A 19,884-nucleotide genomic window follows, 5' to 3' on the forward strand; every position below is an offset into this window, starting at 1 on the left:
AAAGATTTTACTGGACAGAAACTTCTCTGATGGGGAATTGATCTGTATAATTTCTTAGAAATGCAATATAAACTTATATATATTGTCACAGGCATAAATTTTGTTGTTATTCATATTATATCCAGGCATTTAAGGAGTGTTATGTTTGTATTGATGGCCAAGTCAATGACTGCAATATTTGTACATTTAAATCATAAATGCAATTATATGTATTTATTTATGTATTTAAATAATAAATGCAATTGTTTATAGTAATAATGTGATGGTAGATACATAAAAAAGTATTATTAGTTCAGAAATCAATTTAGCAATTTTATAGTAGGTTAAAGCATAGTATAAAGGTTTTATAGATCAAGAATATTAGAAGCCTCAAACTTCACTCCTTTAAAATATGATGATCTTTTTATATTCTGTTTTTATCTACTCTGAGCTATTTATTTTATCAAATTAGAATTAAAGTATGAATAATTCTTCCATTATTCATTTTATTTTGAAGGACATTACATGGAAATAATCCAGTAAGAACTCTTACTATCCAGTCTAATGTATATAAATTTTATCCATTGTTTTTCTGTATTGTCTTTTGTTTTATTCCTTAAGCAAAAAAGGAAGGAAGCAAACTTGATGACTGTATGCTTGATAGTATCCCTCTAAGATATTTGAATTGCTATGTTTTTCAACAGAAATATTGTACATTATTTAATGGAATTTCATTTAAAATATTAACATTAGGTGTGTCACTTAAGTTGCAGTTGAAAATCATATTTTCCCTAGATTTCTTGTCTTTTGCTCAATATTATCTTAAAGTTCTTCTTGACTATACATACATACATACACATTTGAAACCTTTAGCTTTATAAAAAGAGTAATTTTTTCAATAAAGAATTAACAGGCTCATTTTCTTTCTAATGAGATCATTATTTTGTAACTACTACTGGAATCTAATTTACTTTAGTTCATTTGATAAAAAATGTAGCAACAAATTCAATGGTTTGAGGATTTTTTTAGAAAGTAATTTTATTTTAGGGATAAATGCATAGACAAATCTGTTTAACTTTAAAATTTCAGAATCATCTTAGTAAAGAAACACCTTAAGAAACTACCTGCTTAGTCCATAGTAAGCATTCAAGAAAAGCTGACAAACTCATTGTGAGTATATAAAGTAAAAATTCTTAGAAATATATGTCTGTGGTACAGCTGATCATCTTTCCCTGAACATACACAATTAGAAAACATGTATCATTGAATAATGTCATTACATAGAGGAAGAAAAAACATAAGTACTAATTTGTCTCTCTTTAAGAACCACCATACCACTGTATCATCTTTAGTATGCATAATAGTTCCAAATATTCAAATAATTTTTACACCTTATGAAACTCTTCACTTTCCAAATTGTGTCCAACAGAGATCTGGGTGAAATGAATGAAAATTAAATCGAACTCTTCTATTTGTTCATAATAAGCATTAATCATCATGTATTACCCCAAAATGAAAAATAAAATGTTTGGATAGCCGCCATGTTCTGGGATCTACCTCACAAGTTAAATATTTTGATAATTTAATTTGATAGTTGTTTATTTGAGTTCTCCAGAGGATAATTGTCTCCGGTCTTGAAATATACAGAGAGAGTGCCCTTTATTTTCTTACCTAAGTGAGAAAATTAGCTCTAAAATTGAGCTCTAAAAACACAACATTTCACAGATAAAATTTTCATACAAGGACAAAGAGAGCATCATCTTCATTTAAATTCATTTAAATATTACCGATGGGGAACTTGAATCCAAAAACACCCCAAAAAGTGACATCCAAAGAAATACTTTTCAATTTGTGATAAAGTGTGAGTGATTAATATTCATTGTATTTATCAAATTACTTCCTGGAAAAAAACACTCTCCTAAAATACAAGAATATATACCCAAACAACCAAGATATTATATCTGAAAAATACTACCATTAATATCTTTTAAAAGTTAATATCCATGCATAATATAGATATTTTAGGCAAACTTTCTGGTTTCTTACACAAATTTTTGGAAAAGAAAATCAAAACAAGTGTATCATAAATGCAAGCCAAATGATTCCATTAGACTGAAAAACCATCATTTCATAAGAACCAGCCTCTTTACTTTACAAAAGCAGTGCCTGCCCTGTGACTCAGAATAGAAAAATTACTTAAAGAGATTCATTTTTATTTTTAATTTTAAGAATCAAATGGCCCAAATTCCATAGGTGAATAAACTACTTGATTTCAAGTTAAACATTTGCATTTAATGAATCTTAGATCTAGATTTCTGGGAGACAATTAATAAAATGATACCCAAGTTGGCTAGGTTAATATCTTTCATAAAGTGTTGCATAATCAAGGAACAATTTAATCTCTTCTTATAGAATCTATGTAAGCTACAAAATCCTGAAGTTTCTCATTTTTCTCACCTTTATCTCCACAAACCTTATAGATAATATAAACACACATTTGAACAATGGTATTTGATTATACTACACAGTCTTCTCCTTAAGAATGATTTTATAAAGTGATATTAATGTTTTGATGCATCTTTTATACTTCTTGCATTTTTAAAAAATGTCCAATACTTTTAAATTCCTCTATATTTATGTTCATCCCCTTCCCCATCTTCTTAATATAATGCAGCTCTGTTCCAATTGCTTACTCTTTCAATATCCCTCATTAGAACACGTCTTAATAACATATCCTATTGCAGACAGAGAAAGCTTATCAATTTGAGATACCTGGTTCATTTTTTCATTTTAAAAATATCACTATTATGTTTTATCTATTCATTCAAGTTATGGTGACTAATAATATACATTATTTTAGAAAAAATATTGAAGATGTATAAGTTACTTTGGAAAAGATTGAATTTTCAATACACATATTTACTCACATTACTGTGTTGGTCAGAAAGAGATACATAAATAAACATATATGTATATCTTTTTAAAAAGCCAAAACATTTTTCGGTATGCACCAAGAGCTTTTGTTGAATAAATCATGCAGTTATCTGGTCCCTCCAAAGGAGAGGGACCACTTATGTGCTGAGTGAGGCAACACAGAAAATATTTCTATCATTATTGCACTTCTTAAAGCAAGTGTTCACTGTTACTCTGTTTGTGTTAGATCAATATGCAGGAATTGTACTTCCTGGAAACCCAGAGGAAAACAATATATACAATGGTCAATGAATGCATGCGGCCAGCACCATGACTAGGTCATGCAGGTATGGAAAGGAGATGACTGAGAAGCAAAACCTAGAGCTTCACTGAAAAGCAATTGATGCTACATTATCTGCTTGAGAACCCAAAATACTCCACTACCATGAGGTTCCTTCTATTTAAGGACAGAGAATGTTTTCTGATATTTTGTAACATGACTACAATTAACTATATAAACCTGGCATTAATTTGTGAAGTTGAACATTTCATGAAATGGGAAGGAACACATTTCTGAGCTCAGATTATATTTCATACTTGTTCCTCCTATTAAAATTTCAATCATGTCGCCTACAAAGTTGAAACACAGATTCACAGATCATGAAAGAATTAGAGATTAACAAAATGTTAGCACACATAAAGGAACCTTAGAGAACATCCACTACATTCCCTTTCCTTTGCCGATGAGAGTATGAGAGAAGTGATTAAGTTATAAGAGTATAAACCAAATCATACAAGCAAAGAAATCTCCTTTTTGGAAAACAATGATTTACTGTGTTATAATTAACTCATTCTATAATGTCTATACTATATAGGCAAACATTATAACATGTTTTCACCTAAAGACCCCCTTTATAGTAATGAAAATTATGTATATAAAAATGGAAATGTTACCTATAGCCTCTGATCTTACAAATTTTGTGAGACATTTGGGATAGATAGGCACATATTGAACATATACAAGAAGTGGGTTGACCCAGTGAAATGCATGTCAATTTTATTTGTAGATTTCTTTGCTTCATAGGAGACATGCAACAAGGATAAACCAAGTTAGGTACTGGCCTCTAGCACATAAAGCTAGGAGGTAGAGGAAAACAATGCGTAAAATATTAGTCAATTATCCCAAATACCTCATGTCATTAGGATAGGGAACACAATTTTTTCACTTGAGTGTAAAATTAGCTGTTACAGTGCTGCTTTACAGTTCTCAAGTTAGATATGATATATTTGACTGAATGTTTTGCCTGTAGATGCTGAAAGATTTGGTTGGATTGAAGGAGAGCAAACATAGGGATTGATCATAAAAATTTGAGTATTGCCATCTTTGGTTCCACTATCATCTTTTCTGTGCTATAATATGTATATTTCACACATATGTGTGTATATTCCATATGCCCCCAACATATGTATGCATGTACATGTGTATGCATATTAATATCAGTTAACAAAATCACACACTATATATACATATGAATAGAACATATTCTCCCCTTGACACATACATCTGATTCCCACTAATATTTAGAAAACTCATGCATGCACCCAAAGGAAAACACACTCCTCAGAGCTATTTAAAATACATTGTTTCATTGTCAAAAAAGAAATTAATAGATTCCTTTGCATCCTTGAAGTGAATTTGCATTTTAATATGGATGTTAATTATAAATATACATTTCATTTAGTTACTGACTATAAGCAGCTTGTTATGAATATTGTTAAGTTTGGTTGGGTTTGTTTTTTTTTTTTTTTTGTTTGTTTGTTCCTTTTGTTTTTGGTTCTATTTTCTTTGTTTTAAGATAAAATAGGCACTTTCTAAGAAGAGGATTAGTGACTAGGGAAAAAAAAATCACAACCAAACAAACAAACAAAATTAAAAGTTTTTACCTTCCTTTTAGAGCATTGTTCAGAGCCTTAGGGGATTATTTTTTCAACACTCATTCATTTAACAGCAGAACCAAGTTAGTGTACAAAAAAAAATCCTTAGAAAATTTTGACTGAGAAAAAAATCAGCTCAAAAGCAGTTCTCTGATTGAACAATCTTTGATTTTTAACTATCTACTCTTTTTTTTTTTGCTTCTTTTCAAGTAAGTTACCCATAGACATTTTTCCCCAAACTAATAGGACTTACCACAAATATGACTCATGCTAAATTCTACCCTCTGTGAATTACCAACATATTTTTAAAATTACAACCAATCATTTTATATTCACTTTTAGTATCCTCATACCTAAATCTGAGATGCAAATATTTTGTTTTCATTTTCTGCCATCATGTTCTGGTTTTGGAAAGCCAGTAATAGTCTTAGAAAATTAGATTATCTAATGTAAATGTTGATAAATCTTTACCTAACATAATATAATATTTCTATAATGACTTACTCTATAGTCATAGTCCAGTATTCATGTTATGGATGTCAGTTTAGAAGAAGGTAACATCACTAAGAAAGAGTGTGCAAGAGTTCTCTTGTGAGACTGTCTCTGATTACTATCTAAAGTAACATGGGAAATGAGAAAGAGGGGAAGGAGTAGCTGAAAGAAAATGTAGTCCATGCATAAATTCCATAGCAATCCCCCTTACCCCTAATACTTGACATAGACCTCTCATGAGGACTTTCAAAATTGAATAAATGATTGACCTGATAGGGAATAGAAACTTCCACACAAAGTATACAAAATACCACATGAAGAGATATCATAGAATGAGACTAACAGTTTGAAAAAGTTAATTTCCTCATTGGTATTAATCTATAATTCAAACTCAAAAGAACACTGAAGAAATGAGAACTGAACCCACCCCAGACTGAGGTCAAAACGCTCATGGAAATCCTAGCAGGTTGGACCCTGATTTTTTTTAATAGTACATTGCCTTTTTAAAGAAACAAAATCGTCCTTTTTATTATATAATATATTATAAATAACTGTAAAGTGTGCATGCAGTCAACTGCATATTATACAAGCAATATCTAGGTTACCAATAGTCATCTTCTTTGGCAGGCCAGAATCCAGCTGGACATGCAATATTTACATATCAAAATCCTTGTTATATTCAAGTCATAGTGAAAGCAAGTGAAAATATATATATATATGTATATACTATATATACACATGTATATAACTGTATATACTGTTTCAATATATTAACAAATATATATGTATGTATATAATATTAAAAGTGGATTTCATCTTTTTCAGAATCGGGTGACTCAGGCCTTGAAACACTAAAAATATCCTGACAGGGTATTTGAGGAGGTGCTTGAGGTGGCACTTGGGACTGGGGAGAAGAGATCTGGGGCATATTCTTTTCAGAAAGTAGTTTCAAAATTTCTGCCACCTGCTTTTCCAGGGCAGTCATTCTGCAGCTTAGCAGGTGAATGTCATCTTTGAGTTCATGTTTGACTTCCTGCAGTGTTGTCTGTAAGGCCTGCTCGGGAATAGGATAAAAAGGATGTTTTGCATCAGCCTGAATAGGACTGTGCTCCAATGGGCTCCTAGTCTCACCAGCTTTATCTAAACGGAGATCACTTTTTGTTATTCCACTGTCACAAGAATCTGTTTTCCTTAATGGGTTTTTAGTCACACTGGTCTCTGAGTCACTGCATTTAGGGTCATCAGACAATAAACCCATGGATTCAGCCTTTGTGACATTGTTCCAGTCTTCCTTTTTCTCCTCATGACCACCCATATTATTCTTCAGTCTCAGCCATCCTTTCCCATTTCCATTTTTCATTCTCATGGGACTGTTGACTTTGAGACACTTTGGGTCAGTACTGCCATTTGGCTTTAGTTCCATTGCATCTCGGTTGTTCTGTTTTAGGGACTCACTAGTTTTCACATAGGCCAGAGAAGTCTGTATAGGTGTGATCTGAGAAACAGTGACCACACTGGTGCCAGTGATAGAAGCCCCATTCTGTAAGGAGCGACTCTCCACCTGAAGCTGGTTTCTTTCTGGATCACTCTGTGTTGACCCTTGATTTCTTAGCTCCTTCTGCTGTTTGAATTTCTGGAAAAGTTTCCTGACAGGGTGGTCGACTGGGATACTGAGGGTTACCTCATTTTTCTGCCGAAGACGTTCCTCTTCTTCTTTTTTCACATCACTGATTTTACGGAAGATAATCTGTCAATGAAAAGGGAGAACCCACAATGTAATTTTTAAATAAAGTCAATGTATAATAATCTTATTATTAAATATTGTTTGGAAAGGAAGTATTCTCAGCAATAAGAATAGCATTCATCAAGAGATTAAAAAACAATCTACAGAATATAATTGAATAGAAAATTCAAGATAATTTAAACCTTAAAATGGGAGAATCAGTATGTTCAGCTCTTTCACATTTGAAAACAGAAAGATATTCACAATCAATTCACCATATTCACTTTGCTTTATACTTAATATTTATATTTAATAGAAAAATGTAAACTTTAAAATTGCTTGGAAACACACTTGCATTTTAACTAAGGAGGTAAATTAGACATGAATAAAGCATCAAGGTCCTAAAAACTCATTGCAAGGGTCCTAGAGAATAGAATATATGCACAATTGATAAAATGAGGAAGAACTCAAAAGATGTTGTAATATATTGGCTCTCTGAAAAAGAATCATCAAAGAGCATAATAATGTAATGGATAAAATTCTAAGCTCAAGCTCAGGAAGAAATGGATTTTGTAACCTACCTTCTTCAGCATTACAACTGGGAAGACCAAATTTTTTATTACAAATACTCAAAGATAATGTGACAATGTCCACAAAGCAATTTGTAAACATTAGGTACTATATCAATGTTTACCTTAATGTTTAATATTGAGCCTTTCATAGATTTCATTCTATTACCACAAACAATAGAACAATACACAAGGTCTTTCCCAGGATAATACACAAGACAGAGGAAAATAAAACACATACATACAAACACACACACATAAAAAGACACCTAAGAATATCAGACTGTCAGTGGTACAAAGCACTGACACAGAGTTCTCATCACTTGAATCTCTTATTTAACACATATTGCCAGTGTTGGACCCATTCTTACATTCTTCTAAAACATACAGCAGTTGTTGGCCCCATACATGACCAATTTCTACATGAGTCTCCAGACTTATGCAATCTTTAAATTATATGTGCTATCTTCCAGCTGCCTCACAATGGGGAAAGAGACTAATAGCCTTATTAGGACTAATTATAATATCTTCTGCATTCCTATCATCCTCTCAAAAATTAATTGTATACCAGTTCCCTTAATAGAATGAAATAGAAAACAATATAATGCAGAAATCCTTGATCTTTTGTATGTCATGGATCCCTTTGGCAGAACTGATGTACTCTTTTACAGAATAATGATTTTAATGCATAGGTTTGTTTTTTTTTAATTATATTTAAGTATGGTAATTTTGTGAAAATAAGTTCACCTATGTTCTAATGTATTAAATATGATATTCTAGAATTTAAATCAATAGTAACTTTTATATCCTTCCTAAACTAGGTCTCTTTAAAAATTGAACATTGCACATTGAAAAGTAGTACCCTACTTCTCACGAAGAGTATCAATGTGTTATACATAGAAAGAGTTAAAGCAATTTTTCAATTTTGGTTCTGAAACCAGTTTGATTCCTCAAGAATGTCTGAGGTAACACCAAGAATCTAAGCCAATGGGCTTCTATGCGTCAACATAACAATCCCCATCACAAGGTACCCCTGGACCTAAAAATGTCTGTCTTCCACAGGACAACTCAGTTCTGATCCCCACTGAATCTTTTTGTGAGTGTCATAATTGACTACAATAACTAGAGGTGATAACTTAATAAGGAGGCGAGAAAGGATAATAATATCCTTTAAAAGATCTTTAAAAGATGGCTTTGTTTAAAAAAGAGAGAGAAAAAAATAAAAAAGAAAGTGTCCCAATGGTAGGTAGAGGAAATGGAATAATTAATTAAGTGAACAGAAAACTTGAAATCAGTGACTTCAGTTAAATAGTGCAGAGTACAGCAGCTATATGTGATCCCTGAAGAGAAAAATGGAAAGATAAAGTATTCTAGAAATAACTTTTCCCCCACAAAGATTGGTGTTTGTGTATTTGATTTAATTTGGTTCTTCTAAAAACATTTTTCCTTCTTTTTATGGAAAATGCAAATAGTATATAGCATTGTAGGTTTAATCTAAGTTCAGAATTGAATCTAGGGTTAGGATTGTTGTATTCAACAGCATAGTCTTGTAAGGAATGGGTATAAGTTTATTACTGCTCAGAATCCTGATTTAAACAAGGCTAAAAAACTCAAAGCATAAATGTAATATAAGATTACCATACATAGTGACCACCATAAAGACACTATAGCAAACAGACAAACAACATATAACATACATCATCACCACTCTGAGAAAGTATCAACATCTGAATTTTTTGTCTGGGAGGACATGGTCACAACTATTCAGAGTTTCCAGTGGAAGCCTTTGCTAGGCAGGCTGAACAGTACTTTCTAGTCACTATGCTAAGTATTCTCATTTGATAATGGTACTCTTGAGACAAAGCAGCCCCTGGGTCCAGGATGCTCCCTCACAAGAAGGCCACCAAGGATAATATTTTTTTATTCATTTAGGAAAATTATGCTTACTTCAGGAACTGCCCAGGTTTCTGGAGTAAACACAGGCCTGCAATAAATGATGCTCATGAATTAAGACACCAAAAGGATGGCAGACTCTTCGTGTGCACTTCCTGAGATTTTATCAGATACCTATGAGAACATTCCAATGTTCTTAGCAAATAAATTTACACAAAGGCATGCCAGAGACTCATTGAGATTACTCACTAGGATTTCTCACAATCATATATTATAAAAATCACAAGTTCTCATGTTTGGAAATTCACCAAGCTTACTGATCTTTTTGGATTCTTCTTTTTTTGCAGACTGTATCATTATCTCTTGAAGATTGGACATCTTTGAGCATTTGTAAAATACATTTATTGTGAGAGGAGTAACCAAACAATGATTATGGACATTACCAAACATAGGGAAGTTAGTGAGGCTTCAATCTTCTCTTCCAACTATATAAAGTACACATTTTCTAAATTGAGATAGATGGGTAAAATACAGCTTGTCAAGTGGTAATAATAAGGTACTTTAAAAAATATTCTCTACATTCAATAGCTATCTTTAAAGGGAGGCATATTTTTCCTTTCAAGTGACACATGAAAATGAGTCTTTTAAAGATATAATATTAATCTCAAAGTCTGACATCAAAGCTCATACCATTTAATTACAAGCCTTTCAAAGAACTGACATATCTTTCAGTTGTCCTAAGTAAACAGCATTTGTACTAACTCTTCAGAATGTTAACACCTCGTGATGAACCAGTTATAAACATAGAAATACATTTTTGCGTGTGTTTGGGGGAGGTTGGAAAGGGGAGGTGGGGCAGAACAGAAAAGTATGTTCAGGAACAGCACATTTTCCATCTTGGAAAATATACAAGTTCTGGTGACATGGGGCCTAATAGCTGGTTATATCTTAGAGAATTATCTAATCAAAAAAATTCAACAAATTTTTAATGACATTTATTTTGACCTAATTTCTGATAGATGTTGGCCTCAAACATATATCGCCCAAGATCCTGACTGAACTACAAGTGGTTTTCAAAGTAGATCAAATGATTGATTAAAAAAATAATATTCAACACAGATAATAAGATTTGTTTCTGGAAAATAGCAGCAACCATAGTAAATCTAAACACAAAATATTAAAATCTAAATTTACAAAACATGTCAATTAGGGCCTAGCTATTCACATGCTCAGAGTTTCTTACTTTGCAAAGGGATTCACTGCAAAGTTCTTTTAAATATCAAGTTTTTCTAGTAAAATTAAAATGTGATATGATTTATAAAATTTCAACTTACATATAACTTTTTAGGAACACACCTATTTTTATCAAGGTAAGTACTTTTTATTTTATTTTTTTTTAAGGTAAGCACTTTTGTAATGAGTGACACATTAAATTCAGAGTAAATAACTGAATGAATTTTCTCAATAACCTGTAATGGTAACTATTGTCACATTGCCAACACTGATATAAATATATAAATATAAATAATAATATGAAGGCTGCAAAGAATAAATGACATGAAAGAGGATGAATTTCATATGTCATTTTCTTTTTAATCTATGAAATTAGCTGCATTTTTTCTTTTCAATTTGGACCTCTGCTACCAGAAATTTAAGTTATACTACTATTCTATGATCAACAATATCACCATTATATCTTATAAGTTTGAATTGTCTCGTATATTTAATAGCTAAGTCTCTTATTTAATATTTTTGGTCTTTCTTTTGTAAAAGAAAAACAATTACTCAAAAGTACTTACAGAAAAAAGGATTATTGTTAGAATCAATTGAAATTATGCAAATGAATTTCAAAAATTTTTAAAGTATTGCATAGATATAAGGCAACAACGTTATCATCATCACCATCATCATCTCATTATTATTCTACTAAAGCATTTCAGACCAATGTAATGATAGAAACAACTATAGAAATACATAATTATCAGAGGTAATTACTATAAATATTTAGGCAGTTAAATTTAAGCAGGTGCTTTTTTCAGGAAGGCCATCTCTCCTAAACCCTAGATTTAATTTTGAGCCCTTTCATGGCATAAATGATCTGACTTCATCTATAAGATAGAGAAGAGGAAACAGGAAGAGTTTCCTCTGGAATACCAATAGTGTGTATCCCAATGAAAATTAAATTAATTTTAATATGTCCTAACAAAACATCAACAAGAGAGGATTCTTTATGAATGTGTAAATCTATTACATATAGCTTGATATGTATGTAAATCTATATATGTAAATGTATATAAAGACAATGAAACATATATAGCATACAAATAATTATCTATCTATATATACACATACATATACATACATGTAATATGGTGGTAACAATGTTGTCTAGTCTCTATATCCACTTCTGAACTTCCTTTTGCTGTTTGTGTATTTTAAAATGTTTATGTTTAAAGTCCTTGTTTTCTTCTCCTTTTTTTTTCCATTACATGCTATATACCCAATCCCCATCCTTCCACACTCTCTGCTTCTCTCTCCCCAAGAAAAGTCCTACCTTGTAAGAAATAAGAAAAATCAAGCAAAATATGTTTATATTTTACTGGTTTTATCTGAAAATATATGCTTAATTTTGTACCTACAGTTTATCATGCCTCTACCAAGAGGTGGAAGGTAGAAGAATTATTCATTATGTCTTCTGGTGTCATTATTATTGGTCATTGTAATGATCAGCATTCTTAAATTTATCAATTTTTTTGAAATATACAAATCCTGTGGTCATTGTGGAAACAATTCTTCTGATTCTTCTTATTTCACTTCTCATCAGTTCATACAACATTTTCTAGGTTTCTCTAAATCTATTTTTTTTATCATTTCTCAGTATGATAAAATTACATTATTTGTATATATTCTAATTTATTTAGTCATACTCAAATTCATAGCCACCTACTTTTTTTTTTCTTGTTCTTTGCTATAATAAAAAAGGACAGCCATAAAATTTTTGTACACTCAGTTCCTTTCTTTTTGTCTTTGATTTCTTTGTTATATAATCCCAAAAGTAGTCTTTCTGGGGTCACAGGATATGTAGAGTTTAGTGACTTTTTGATATGGTTGCAAATTGCTTTCCAGAATAGTGGGAAAAATCTAAGACTTCACTAATAGTGAATTACTATGTTTTTACTATAAGAATGTTCTTTACTAATCTAATACATTTCTCTTAGTAGTAATTAGGAGTATTTTCCATTTATCTTCCTTTGGAGAACTTATATATTCATATTTTATTATTAACTATAAAGGAATAGTTTTGTTTTTATATATTCATATCAAATATCATGGATATCAGAGAAATTTGCTACAGAAAAAAAGTTCTCCCCTAATTGAATATTTCCCTTCTAATTTTATTTCTAGCTCTTATTTAATTAAGAATATCCTATACATAATTCTTTCATCCTCCTCTAATTAAAATAAAGTGTGACCTTTTATATTTATTTCATCTTATAGATGAAAATATTTGAGCCACTTAAGGATGAAAATGAAGAAAGTCAGTATAAATATAAGAAAAAAATTAACTCAGAAAACATTTCAGTAAACTGATTTTTGTCCATCAAATTTAGAGTAACTACTATACTTGTATTCTAGCATCACAGTCCCTGAGATATTTATAGACACCTCAGAGATGAAACTAAGATTATCCCAAATATGTATAGAACAGATCTCCTAAACACAATCCAGCTATTAGAATAGTAATACAGAGTATTTGAAGAAGGAAAGATATCAATGATAGGAAGGAAATTTCAGGCTTTTTTCACCTCCAAAAATGATAATACATAAAAATGACTAAAACATCATTAACTCCAAATCTGTAAAACTTCTTTCCCATATATAACAAGTCATCTATATACACATTGAAGGTATAGTCAGTGAGAGTACTACTAAGAAACAAGCAAACTTTCATAAGTAATAATCAACAAAAAAAACATGTTTACCATTTTAAAATTAACTTTAAAATCTAGAGTATAAAATATCGTTTGTTCATTATTTTATAAAATTAAAGTTATATTATATTATAAAATATTGTATAATTCATTATTTCTTGGTTACCAAAAAAGGGCTTATAAACTCTTTAATAGCAAGTTATTTCCTAGCCATACATCAAGATCACTCAGGATTTTTTAAAAGATATAATAATAGAAAAAAAACTCTTCATATACATATCAGATGAGTCATAAAATAGGAAGATAAATGCTCTTCAAAAGTACATACTACAATAATGGAGGAGACTAAGTCCAAGTAAAAGAAAAGATCTCTGTAAATCATGAAATACTACAATTTTTTTTTTGTTTATGAATAACATTATATTAAGCTTCAAAATAATGAAAAGCCTTCTGGAAGAGATCGATAAAGATTCAAAAGAGTTTAGACTGTCCATCTAAAAAGGAATAACCAAGAGGATGAAGAGTATTTTTGTCCATATTTCAACATGGAAGAGAGAAAACCTAGAGAACTTCTCCAACAGTATATATTTGGAATAGTTAATATAGATGAATAATGAATTGGGCAACAGGATACATTTTTAAAATGACAATGTTCTCTTAATAAATCAAATTTTCTCATGAAAATAAAAGCCCATCATTTCAATACTATTTTTTAATGTTGATATATGGAATTGAGATGTGGAATGCCATTGTTTCCAAAGAACTGAAGATGAGTATTATAGAGAGGACAATGAGAAGACAGATGATAAATGCGAGCAAGTTGTACCATATATCCAAAAGGGGCCAAAGGGAGAATTAAAGGATGTTTTCAGGAAATTGTATGTTAAGAAGAAAAGATGAGCTAACCTCATAGAAAAGACAAGCCATAAAAATTGCATAGTCAGAATCCTTTATAAGTACTTTGGGGTTGTTAGGAGAAAGAGACCAAGGCCTTTGCACATTGAGAAGGCCCCGTATAAAGACTTTGAGGGGAAACAAGAAGAAAAATTAAATAAGATCTGATTGGATGGGTTTCGTATTGTTTGAAGGAAATCATTAATCCATTAGATCATATCCCTATTTTGAGTACTTAGTTTTATTTTCCTTAATATTAGAGCTAGAATTTCTCAAAATATGTCAAATAATAGTATTGAATATGAAGAGCTATGCTTTACAGCTGCTTTATGCTTGATCTTACTAAAATAATCTAGTATTTTTCCAAAGCAAGAAATATTAAGTTTTAGTTTTAGAGAGATTCTATATAATATATCGGGCAGCTAAGTAGCATAGTGACTAGAATGCTGGCCCTGAAATGAGGAAAACTTTAGTTCAAATGCTTCTCAAACTTATTAAGTGTATGACCCAAGATAAGTCACTTAATCCTGTTGGACTCAATTTCTTCATCTGCAAAAATAAGCTGAAGAAGGAAATGGCAAACCATTCTAGTATCTTTTCAAGAAAACTCAAAATGGGGGTCAAGAAGAGTAGTACATGATTGAACAACAAAATAGATTAAGAGAAAAATAAATTTAATCTTAAGTTGGTCCTTTTAATCAAAAAGAACATATTTTGTCAAAAGATTCTCTGCATCTATTTATAACATTGATCATATTATTTTAAAATTGATAATAATGATGATATTGACAATATCTACCATCTACCATATTAACTTGCTATGTTCCAGACAATTTTCAGAGGATGAAATTGAAACTATTACCACTCATATGAAAGAGTGTTCCAAATCATTATTGATCAGAGAAATGCAAATTAAGACAACTCTGAGATACCACTACACACCTGTCAGATTGGCTAAGATGACAGGAAAAAATAAGGATGAATGTTGGAGAGGATGCGGGAAAACTGGGACACTAATGCATTGTTGGTGGAGTTGTGAACGAATCCAACCATTCTGGAGAGCAATCTGGAATTATGCCCCAAAAATTATCAAATTGTGCATACCCTTTGATCCAGCAGTGTTTCTATTGGGCTTATATCCCAAAGAAATACCAAAGAAGGGAAAGGGACCTGTATGTGCCAAAATGTTTGTAGCAGCCCTGTTTGTAGTGGCTAGACACTGGAAAATGAATGGATGCCCATCAATTGGAGAATGGCTGGGTAAATTGTGGTATATGAATGTTATGGAATATTATTGTTCTGTAAGAAATGACCAGCAGGATGAATACAGAGAGGACTGGCGAGACTTACATGAACTGATGCTAAGTGAAATGAGCAGAACCAGGAGATCATTATACACTTCGACAACGATATTGTATGAGGACATATTTTGATGGAAGTGGATTTCTTTGACAAAGAGACCTGAGTTTCAATTGATAAATGATGGACAAAAGCAGCTACACCCAAAGAAAGAACACTGGGAAACGAATGTGAACTATCTGCATTTTTGTTTTTCTTCCCGGGTTATTTATACCTTCTGAATCCAATTCTCCCTATGCAACAAGAGAACTGTTCAGTTCTGCAAACATATATTGTATCTAGGATATACTGCAACATATCCAACATATAAAGGACTGCTTGCCATCTAGGGGAAGGGGCGGAGGGAGGGAGGGAGGGAAAAAAAATCGGAACAGAAACGAGTGTCAATATAAACTAATTATTAAATAAAAATTAAATTAAAAAAAAAAAAACTTGCTATGTTCCAAGCACTGTACTACTTTATAAAAATTTATCTTCAAAGCAACCCGGAAAGGGGTGCCATTATTATCATTATTTTATGGATGAGGAAACTAAGATTAAGTGACTTGCTTAAGCTCAAATTTGAATTCAGGTCTTTTTGACTCCAAGGTTGGTATTCTATCCACTGCCCCAAACATTTATTTTGCTGCAATTTTTATTGCCTTTGTCAATGGAGGTCATTATGTTTGCAGTTTTCCTGATATTTGTTGTTTATGTTGTCTATTTGTTGTTCTGTTGATTTAGTTATTTTATATTTTTATAAATCTTTTCCTTTTTATTGTTTTTGTTTTGATGTAATTGGGCAAAATACTTAGACTTTTTAATAATTTGCTGTATTTTGTCCTGTTGTGGGTTTTCTTTATTTACTCTGGATTACGGTAATTTGAATTTCCTTTCTTTTTGGTCATATTAACCAAATTATTTTCTATTTTTATCAGTTTGTTTCAAAGATCCAGCTCCTATTTAGTCTTTTATTTTTTTTATTTTTTTATTTTTGCTGAGGCAATTAGGTTTAAGTGATTTGTTCAGGGTCACACAGCTAGGAAGTGTTAAGTGTCTGAGGATAGATTTGAATTCAAGTCCTCCTGACTTCAGGGCTGGTGCTCTATCACTGTGCCACCTCAGCTCCTACTACTCTTGATTAATTCAACATTTTCTTGATTTTTAAAAATTCTGTTTAGTTCTTCTTTGCTTTGGGAATTTTCATTTTGTGTTTCATTGGGATTTTTTTTTTTGCTTGTTGCTTTTTTTGCTACTTATTGCTGTTGTTATAAAATGTATCCCCTGTTGATGTGTTCGATCTTTTTTCTCTTTAAGTGATGAAAATGTTAAGACAAAAACTTTCCTCTCTTTCCCCTCAAAACTTTTTGGCTACATATTCAAAGCTTTGATATATTGTCTCATTGTGAAAATTTTCTTTAGTGAAATTATGTATGTTTTTCCTGTGCTGTGTCCTTTGATGCAGTTCTTTAAGGACTGATTTTTTTTTAATCTTCACTTGTTTGAATATTTTCTTCAAAAATTATTTATTGGTTATAATTTAATAATGATATTAACATGTCTAGAATTAATTTTTGTAAAGGTGCTGAGATTTATTTTTATTGCTTTCAAATCTCATTTAGTAATAACAAAACAAAACAACTACCAAAAAAAAAAAAAACAAAAAAACAAATCCACAACTATGTCTTATGATTTTCTGTTATCCTTGAAATTTTAAAATTCTATAAGAATACTTTTCTCTTTTTCCCCATTTCTTTCACATCATTTGTCCAAGATGCTCAGTTCTTCTGTACCTTCATATGTTTCTCTTCCTATTTGTCCTTCAAAGTATCTATTTACAATGGCATTTTCCTGTTTTAAAATTATTCTGAATTTAATAAACAGCAAATAAAATAAGCATTTTCCCATAATAGTAGAACATAAGGAAAGGAGGATTCATCAAACTTCAAATCTCTCTTATGTGGAGATTTCTTATAAAGGTAACATAGTTCATTGTGGACCAGAATTTTTTACATTGTAGGCTTTTCAGGGAACTTGAAAGCCTGGAGATCATATTCTATGCTATTATCTTAGGCCCTCAATAGATGTATTTATTTAATTTGTTGAGGCCCAGAAATTTATATTCCACTTATATTTAACAATGTAAAATATGGTAGGTTTTAGAAAGTAACATTTATTTGAAAGATATAACAAAAACAAACCCACATTTGTCCCATCTGCATAGGGGCATAATGTTCTCCCCTATCACCTCAGTCTTGGAGATGTTAAAAAATATGAATAGTTCAGTTCTTTCCAAACATTGATCACATGAATTTTAAGTCCAAAGACAGAACTTCCTGCTATAATTGGATTGGATCTCTCTGTACCTAGAACAGAAAGAAAAGGCTGAAACCACGGACTCATTTCTCAAGGTCACTTGGCCACAGAGAAGGAAGGAAAAAAAGTCTCCTCTCTATACAATGTGCACTGCATCCTTCATGTGGCTGGTAATATTACTAGTGTACTATTTGATTACATGACATTTTGTTCAGGAATCTTTTTGGTCCCCTATTGTCAACATAATACAATGCAATTGGGGTGAGGGAGAATTGGTGTATGCATACAGTGCTTTAGATGGCATTTTGAGGTGGAAGGTGATAGGGAAAAGATAGAGTTTCTCCATATAGAGGAAGCTAGCTAGAGAACACCCTCCAGGATAACTATGATGATATGTAAGGGAAGTCTTTGGAGAAACTGAAATATACATAGATATTCTGTATCTGGTTCTAGTCAACTAGATATATAATGAAGAGGATGTTTTTTATTGGCTGCAAAGTCATTCAAAAAACTTTTCAGCTTCTGCCTCCTCTTCTAGGACTTAGCTTTGTGAGTTTTAAAGTTCCATAAGTATCTCTCCTGTTGTGTTCTCTTCTTTTTTATAATAAATGATAATTCTCTCTGGGAGCAGGTTTTTTGCGGAGGTTTTCTGGAGGCATCGGTTCAAAGTAATAATCATTTCAAACACAGCCAGGTGTTAAAGTAGTTCTTTATTGTTTCTTCCAAGTCTTGTCTCTTTCCTTGGGCCTGGTTAGCTTTAATAGAGACCTATCTCTCTCCTTAGTTCTAAAAGCTCTTGCAGCTTGTCCTTTGTCGCCTTCTGCTCAACTCCGACTCCTGGCAATCTTCCAAACTGACTCACTTCACTAACTTAGCTCCTTTTTATGCTCTTTTAGAGGTGTAAACTCAAATGTTGACTCCTCCTTCTAGAGTGGGATTATAGAAGGTGTGAATTCACAAAGTTACAAAATTAACTGTATATCTCCCATACTTGTGAACTCCAATGTGTGAGCCAATCTGTGAATTCTCAAAGGTATAAACTCAATCAATACTAGTGACTTAATACCTTGTAAAGATTTGCTTTAATGTGTGAATCAATAAGCATTGTATCAATTCCAATTGAGTTAACACTAGGATTCTAACACTCTCCCAAACATAATACCATTCCATAGTTTGATTTTGCAACCAACATCAATGAAGACCTGAAGTATGAAGAAATTTGAGCTTCCTTTTGACATCCCATTGTTCAAGTTTCACAACCATTAGAGCGTTGATGCCCTGAGTAATAAATGAAGTGACTTTTTTTGTGAAATGACATTCAAGAATCCAACCTAAGAGTCACTCAGATATAGGCCAATCTGACATTCATACTGTTTGAACTATGTGAACTTAGTGGAACAAATGCTATATATACTCTGAGCTAAGCATTGAGCTCAATACCTACTCTTTATCCCCAGCCAGAAATTTAATCAGAGGAATTATGTCCTGAGATACTAAGGGAAACATTTTTATATTTGTTTGTGCTATATCTTTAAAACCCTTTATAAAAGCTAATATGATGTTAAATGAAATTTAGAGTACTAGGATGGATAAAAACATATTCTCTATCTATATTCCAAAGAAATCATAAATGTGGAAAAAGGATCCACATGTGCAAAAATGTTTGTAGCAGCTCTTTATGTGGTGACAAAGAATTGGAAACTGAAATAGTTGAATAAATTATAGCACATAAAAGTTACAGAATATTATTGTTCTATAAAAATGATGAACTGACATAAAGTCTTGCAAAGACTTACACGAACTGATGCTAAGTGAAACAAGCAGAACCAATAAAATACTGTACACAGCAACAGCAAGATTATGTGATGATCAACTATAATAAACTTGTTTCTTCTCAGCA

The 19,884-nt window shown here is 31.5% G+C and overlaps 1 protein-coding gene across 1 annotated transcript in view; it reads right to left on the reverse strand.

Annotated features, from left to right (window-relative positions):
* Window positions 1-1,029: 1,029 nt before the first annotated feature.
* KCNH5 (potassium voltage-gated channel subfamily H member 5) overlaps window positions 1,030-19,884 on the reverse strand; it is a 477,427-nt gene continuing 458,572 nt past the window's right edge. The window contains exon 11 of the mRNA XM_051977789.1: window positions 1,030-7,066. Within this exon, the coding sequence (XP_051833749.1) occupies window positions 6,119-7,066 (948 nt within the window). The 3' untranslated portion in view covers window positions 1,030-6,118. The remainder of the gene's footprint in view (window positions 7,067-19,884) is intronic.

The sequence above is a fragment of the Antechinus flavipes genome, chromosome 2 (genome assembly GCF_016432865.1).
Source record: "Antechinus flavipes isolate AdamAnt ecotype Samford, QLD, Australia chromosome 2, AdamAnt_v2, whole genome shotgun sequence".
NCBI classification, from domain to species: Eukaryota; Metazoa; Chordata; class Mammalia; order Dasyuromorphia; family Dasyuridae; genus Antechinus; species Antechinus flavipes.